Source organism: Magnolia sinica, chromosome 8, assembly GCF_029962835.1.
Source record: "Magnolia sinica isolate HGM2019 chromosome 8, MsV1, whole genome shotgun sequence".
NCBI classification, from domain to species: Eukaryota; Viridiplantae; Streptophyta; class Magnoliopsida; order Magnoliales; family Magnoliaceae; genus Magnolia; species Magnolia sinica.
In genome coordinates this window covers 2,504,623-2,512,169 of record NC_080580.1, presented here as the reverse complement: position 1 = coordinate 2,512,169, position 7,547 = coordinate 2,504,623, and the positions used below count along the sequence as shown (strand labels likewise).

General features: G+C 42.4%; 1 protein-coding gene across 1 annotated transcript; it reads left to right on the top strand.

The window, feature by feature from the left end:
• The first annotated feature begins 1,431 nt into the window (after positions 1–1,431).
• Positions 1,432–5,420, top strand: LOC131253776 (probable LRR receptor-like serine/threonine-protein kinase At3g47570). The gene is made up of 2 exons (XM_058254916.1): positions 1,432–4,114; positions 4,828–5,420. Exons 1-2 carry the CDS (start codon positions 1,432–1,434, stop codon positions 5,262–5,264), a joined length of 3,120 nt encoding a protein of 1,039 aa, XP_058110899.1. The 3' UTR covers positions 5,265–5,420.
• Positions 5,421–7,547: the final 2,127 nt, after the last annotated feature.

Genomic DNA, 7,547 nt, shown 5'->3' with positions numbered 1-7,547 from the left:
CCAGTCCCTTAACACATGACAACCTTGACCCTTAACAAATGATATATGTTCATTGTCTTCCAAGGAAATACATTATGACATCCAAATTTTATCTCATTTATTGTCTTCCACATGACAACCACAACTATTCCTCTCTACCCCAAGTCCCTTCTGACAATCACTTCTTCCCACAACAACAACCATGGTTATCCCTCTCTATCCACAATCAAAAGTGACTTTGATCAGTCCTCAGCGACGGAGTGTCAAAGGAAATTAGTCATTCGAAGTATAGAGCTCGACTCTAGGCAAAAGCTAGAGAAAGTATCTCAGATCAAGCGTACAACGTCAGATTACTTCCAATCAGGTTATCAGGCAGACAGAATGGACGTGGACCCTGCCTTGCTGGATGTCGTCCCTCTTTAGTTTCCCATGAGGTGAAAGCCCGCCTGTTAGACCCTCCTTCTATTCAAGAAGTTCATCAGGCAGTCCTATCTATGCCTAAGGATGGCGCTCCCGACCCAGACGACTTTCCTGCTAGTTTTTAGGCTTCCTGTTGGGATATCATTGGCTAAGATCTTCTCAAGGCGGCATCTTTCTTCTTTCGAGGAGGAGATCTGCCTAGGGCCATCTCGACTTTCCTCATCTGCTTGGTTTTGAAATCGGCAACCCCAAAGAAGTTTTTTGATTTTCCTCCCATAAGCCTCTGCAATTGCTTGTATAAGATCTTCTCCAAAATTCTGTCTGCTAGGCTGAGTGAAGTGCTGCCTTCTTTTATCTCCCTAGAGCAAGGCGCCTTTGTCCAAGGCCGGTCTATGGAGGAGAACATTGCGCTAGCTCAGGAGTTGGTTAGGGAGATTAACAGAAAAATGCAAGGGGAAAACGTAGTCCTTAAACTGGATATGGAAAAAGCCTATGATAGGCTAGATTGGAAGTTCTTAAAGCTAGTGCTTTTGAAATTTGGTTTCAGCTCTGCTTGGGTGAACCTGATTGAGAGATGTTGGGATAATGTTTGGTTCTTGTTGCTAGTTAATGGAGAGGTGGTAGGTTTTTTCAAATCCTCAAGAGGCATCTGCCAAGGCGACCTTCTCTCCCCTAATCTCTTCATCCTGGAGGCAGAAGTTTTTAGTAGAGGGCTGAAAAATCTAGTTGGTCACGGCATAGCCAGGTTGGTGGGCTAAAGTAGCTCGTCCTACCCCAAAATCACATATGGTACGTCGAGTAACTCATTCCGATTTGCGAGATATGCTTGTTTTAAGGTTCTGACGGTCTTAATGACTTCTGCATCTGATCGGGCCTTCTTTGATCCATTTTGGACATGAAAGTGTCTGCGACCCGTTCTACATCATCAAGTCATGAGCGGACGAAAAGTGGGCCCTTCTCCGTAGATATAGAGGGGAATCCACTCCCTATTTGTCTCCACAACTGGGCTTTCCTGCATTCACGAACCCAATAATGGAGCGCACGCCAATGAGCCTAAGGGAAATTTGGTCATTTCTCCTCCATGCCATCATTGTCTCTTCAATATACGTTCCATGGTTGTTGGGATCTGCTGCTAACTTGTCCAACGAAACAGATAAGCTTGCTTTGGTCCACTTCAAACATCTGATAACTGACGATCCTCTCCATTCCTTGAGCTCCTGGAACCATACTCTCCACTTCTGCCACTGGCAAGGAGTGACTTGCGGTCACCGACATCCTCAAAGGGTCACGGCCTTGAACCTCGTTGGCCAAAACTTGGTGGGCCCCATATCTCCCTACATAGCAAACCTCACCTTCCTCAGGATCATCAATTTCACAGACAACAGCTTCTACGGTGTGGTTCCTGAAGAGATTGGCCATTTGTTCCGCTTGCAGTATCTCAGTCTGTTCAACAACACATTCACCGGAGAAATTCCAGTAAATCTGACCCACTGTCCAGAACTCAAAGTCCTCCGTCTTCGCCGGAACCAGCTTGTAGGGAGTATTCCAGCTGAGCTAGGTTCTCTATCCAAGCTCACCATATTGGACCTTGGTCGCAACAATCTTACAGGAAGCATCCCACCTTCACTTGGAAACCTTTCGTCTCTCACATTCCTTTATCTTTCGATTAATAATCTCGAGGGTAGCATCCCAAGTGAGCTCAGCCAGCTGGTAAGCTTAGAGGTGCTTGCAATTGATTCTAATAACCTGTCAGGTAGGATTCCTCCCTCGCTATACAATCTTTCATCCATTACCATATTGGACGTGGGAGTTAACAGATTGATTGGAAATCTTCCACCCAACTTAGGCCTCGCTCTCCCTTATCTCCAAAATCTTTACGTCTCAGCAAACCAATTCACAGGACCTATACCGGTTTCATTACCCAATGCTTCGAGACTTGTACTTATTTCATTTGCGGGCAATAGTTTTAGTGGATCCGTGCCTATGAATCTTGGAAGCCTCAAGGGTCTCACTAAGGTATCTTTCAGCTACAATCGACTTGGAACTGGGAAAGCTCATGACTTGAGTTTTCTTGTTTCTTTGACCAATTGTAGTAGCTTACAAATACTGGCAATGGACAATAACCGTCTCAGCGGTGCGTTGCCTGAATCCATAGCTAATCTTTCGACCCAAATGACATGGCTATTACTTGAACAGAATAAGATATTCGGAAGCATTCCATCTGGGATTCAAAACCTTTTCAGCTTAACAAGGTTGTCTATGCAATATAACTTTTTAACGGGTGCCATTCCCATTGGTGTTGGGAAGCTTAACAAAATGGAGGTAATTTCCTTCAGCGAAAATGAATTATCTGGACAAATTCCTTCTTCCCTGCAAAACATGTCCCGGTTGTATATGCTTTCTTTTTACCAAAACAGTCTAACAGGGAGCGTACCTTCAAGTCTTGGAAATTGTACATACATGCAGTATTTGAACCTCGCTGATAATAATCTTAGTGGTAGCTTACCCAAACAACTTTTCAGCTTTCCCACTTTAATTGCAATCTATGTTGGAGGCAACTCGTTTAGTGGTGATCTGCCATTGGAAGCTGGATACCTGAAAGCACTCCAGATATTGAATGTTTCTAATAACAAATTGTCAGGCCAAATTCCAAGCTCTCTAGGTAACTGTCTAAGCCTAGAGTATCTCTGGTTGTATTGGAACTTCTTTCAAGGGTCAATTCCTTCTACATTTAGTACTCTAAGAGGCCTTCGATCGCTGGATCTTTCAGGCAACAACTTGTCTGGAAAGATTCCAAAATACCTGGAGAACCTTACTGCTTTGGAATACCTAAACCTATCTTTCAATGATTTCGAGGGCGAATTACCAAAACAAGGGGTCTTTAGAAATGCCAGTGAAGTTTGGGTACTTGGAAATGGTAAGCTTTGTGGGGGTATTGAAGAATTGAAATTGCCAGCGTGCTCTAGCCAAGCTTCCAAGAAATTGAGGATGTCTCTTGCTTCAAAATTAAAATTCTCAATAATTGGTGTTGTCTTGTGTCTTATTTCATTATCATGTTTCGTTACCACTCTGTATTGGGTAAGAAAGTTGAGAAAGAAACCTTCTGTTCCGCCGTCCGTGGAGGATCCTTTCATGATCATATCATATGCAGACCTCCTTAAAGCGACAGATGGCTTCTCTTCTGCAAATTTGATTGGCAGCGGAAGCTTTGGTTCTGTATATAAAGGAACACAAGATGGAGATGGAACTGTTTTCGCAGTGAAAGTCCTCAACCTTCAACAGCAAGGAGCTCTGAGGAGCTTCATGGCCGAATGTGAAGCTTTGAGAAACATTAGGCATCGGAATCTTATTAAAATCTTAAACTGTTGCTCAAGCATTGATTATAAAGGCAACGAGTTCAAGGCTTTAGTTTTTGAGTACATGAACAATGGAAGTCTAGACAGGTGGTTACGCAAAGATGGGTATGACCAGCAGAGGGGGAATTTAACCTTTATTCAAAGGTTAAATATAGCGCTTGATGTGGCTTCTGCACTGGATTATCTACATCACCATTGCCAAACACCAATCGTGCATCGCGATTTAAAACCGAGCAAGATTCTTCTTGATGATGACATGATTGCTCATGTTGGTGATTTCGGGTTAGCGAGGTTTTTTTCTGAGGTTGCTCAAACCATATCGCTTGGTGTGAAGGGATCTATCGGGTACATCGCTCCAGGTAAGATTCATCTATTTTCTTTAATTTTATTCTTTTAAGTGTATCTGTGTGATACAAGGAAAGCTTCCGTGGGCATAGGCTATATGGGGCGCAAGGTGATGTCTTTGAGAAATCCAATCTATCCATCAATTGCGGAAGCTCACAATAGAACAGCAACCTGATAATTATTTAGATCCAAGATTCAAGTGGGCCAAGTTTCGCATTACGCTAATATTTATGGTCTCAGTTCATGCCAGTGGGAATAACCAGATGAACGGCTTGGATGACATATAAACATCGTGGTGGGCTCCAGGAAGGCCTCGACATTCGGCATTTCCATTCTCATTGTTAGGTATTGTGTGGCCTACTTGAGTTTTGGATCTTAATATTGATCAAGTTGCTGTACTATTACGAGCTTTTGAAATTGATGGAAGGATGAATTATATTTCTCATGTCGACCCACATAACTTGGGCCCACAAGAACTTCCATGGGCAGCTAAATACTTAGCAAACTCATAAAATTTCAATTAGCATAAATATCAGTGAACGTACTCAATATATATCCTCAGGAGAAATTTTCATATACCACCATTGGATCAGGCCGAACTTTCACATTTGGTGCTTTCTTTCTATGCTGATGTTAGAAATTCCCAACATAGGATAAATAGAAATGATAATTACTTGTTTAAATGGAATATTTGCTTACATTTAAATATGAGATGTACAAATTACAGAGTATGCGATGGGCGGTAAAGCTTCCACACAAGGAGATGTTTACAGCTATGGAATCCTTCTCTTGGAGATGATAACTGGAAAGGGGCTAACTGATGACATGTTTAAAGACAATCTAAGCCTTCATCATTTTGCCAAGTTGGCGTTGCCTGAACGAGTAATGGAGATTGTAGATCCATATCTCTTTGAAGAAGCGAAAGTTACTCAAGGCAGTGGAAATCATATCAATGCAAGGAATAGAATGCGTGATTGCTTGATTTCGATGGTCAGAATTGGTGTGTTGTGTTCTTTGGAATCTCTGAGAGAACGGATGGAGATGAAAAATGTTGTCATGGAAATGCATGCAATCAAGGACTTATATCTGAGGTCAGAATTCACAGGGATACAAGTTAGATCACCACTGTGGGGTGAAGGTAAGTCTTACCTCAATTATTACTGAGATATTATTGCAAGTTTGTTAAGAAAGATTTCAAAATACAACAAGTTTGTTGAACAAGCTTTAGATATATATAATCTTGGCTTATGACTGAGCTTGTACTGATGCTTTATATGTGGGAAGATTTGTTTCTTTTCCTTTATTTTGTCCCATGTTAGGCAAAGGAAGATTGTATCATGAATGTAATAGGATACAAATATTATCTACTTATAATAAGAAAACTATTGGGTCTCTAAGGTGTCTAATCGCTGAACATTTTATAAACCCTTTTCAAAATGCTATTATAATCTAGCAAAGTCCCATTATGGATTAAGATCTTTTGCCTGATGAACGTTAATCATTTCTCTTCGCAAATGTCCATTGATACACCACTAACAAAAGTGTTAGAATCATTCAAACATTGTAATGTCTAGCGGCTCGACCTAAATGCATGTCCAGATAGACTATGCAAGATTGCAGGCTTAGATCACACCAATTCAGAAACAATCACACAAATTCCACATCCCACATGAAAATCCAAACATTCAATTAAAGGGGAATCTATGCGGGTCCAAGCCGACACAGGCTAGGACTGGACCGATAAAATTATAAACCAAACAATGTCAATAAAATCAACTACTCATGCATAAAAATCAGTCCCTAATCCAAGGGATTCCCTAATTTCAATTCAAGGAACCCTAATGTGATAAAAATGGGCAAATCAATTAGGGATCATGTAATATAGGTTTATGATTCATGAAAAAATGATTATAAGAGGATAAAGAGGATAAAAACCTGAGCCAAAAGATGATCCCGCGTGTGGACAACAACAATGGCCCAAACGGACGTGCGTGTGATCCCGGCCGCACGTGTGTGGGGCCCACTATTCAGAAAAAGGTCACCTTGGCCTGCCAGGATGGACTCCAAAACCTCCAAATTTCAGCTCGATCCGATGTACGGTTTGTGCGTGGTGCTCCACCGAAGTTTCTGGAAACCTGCTGTAATGAAAAAATCTGATGCAACAAAAGGACAAATTCGAAGTACGGATGGTGGGGGAAGATGAAAAAAAGATGATGGAAGATGGGGGTGAATTGGGATCGATGTGGCTTCGCACCACAGACCTTCGAAAAGGGAGGGCTTCGCACCCACTTTTAAATTCTACCACAACTCACGAAGAGAGCAGAAAAATAAAGCAGGAATTTTTTATTAACTTCAATGAATGAAAAGAACTACAAGGGGTGCCTATTTATAGGGAGAACCCTATACCCAAAAACTCGCACCATGTGCGACACCTATTACTTGGCGATGAAGTAAACTAAAATAAAAACCAAACAAGGAAATCTAAAGCGTTCACGATGTTCTAAATAATAACAATAAGCAAAATCTAAAACATAAAACCAATCCGACGAGTGGGCCATGATCATGAGAACCCATGGTGGGCTTTTCTTGACTATCGGGCCACTTTTTTAAACCAAAACTTGACTTCTAGCTAGGAGGCCCTCTCTGGACGTCGTCATCGAGCCAGATCGATGGTGGGGTCCTCCTACGTACGTAGGGGGTGGCGTGAGTGCGCGTGATGTCCCCATCAATTCTCACTCGAGCCTGATGTGAAATTGGCATTAATCACACTGCTCCAGGATGTTAGGATCAAGTCTCTCAAGCTCCTTCTCAATGAGCCACGTGTTGTCAAGCTAGGCGTGACTTCCATTTAACCACGTACTACTAAAACCCGTGAAACTATCCGATGGTTCAGGATATCCTCTATTTCCTTTTTGGGTGTGTGAAGGTTCGGTATGGGAGAAGAGGCTGGAAAAATGAGTTGGGAAGGATAGGTATGGGAGGTAGAGGCTGGGAACATGGGTCGGGACGGGTAGGTATGGGACGTAGAGGCTGGAAAAATGGATCGGGAAGGGTAGATATGGGAGGTAGAGGCTGGGAAAATGGATAGGGACGGGTAGGTATGGGATGTAGAGGCTGAAAAAATGGGTTGGGAAGGATAGGTATGGGAGGTAGAGGCTGGGAAGAAAGGTTAGGAAAAGTAGATATGGGAGGTAGAGGTTGGGAAAATGGATTGGGAGGGGGCCATGGTTCAAGGGATAAATATAGGGAATCAGGATAGTGGGCGAAGGGCCGGACAAAGTATCAGTGGTCCCCTGAAAAGTAACTAAATCCTCCACATCGGATGTGAAACTAATTCCCATGAAAGGTGGAAGATCTACCTCATACATATTGAGACCGTTTCGTTTTATAATTTTGACGGGTCCAGCGCTACACGCGTGTAATTTACGAACAACCCTCGAAGGATAC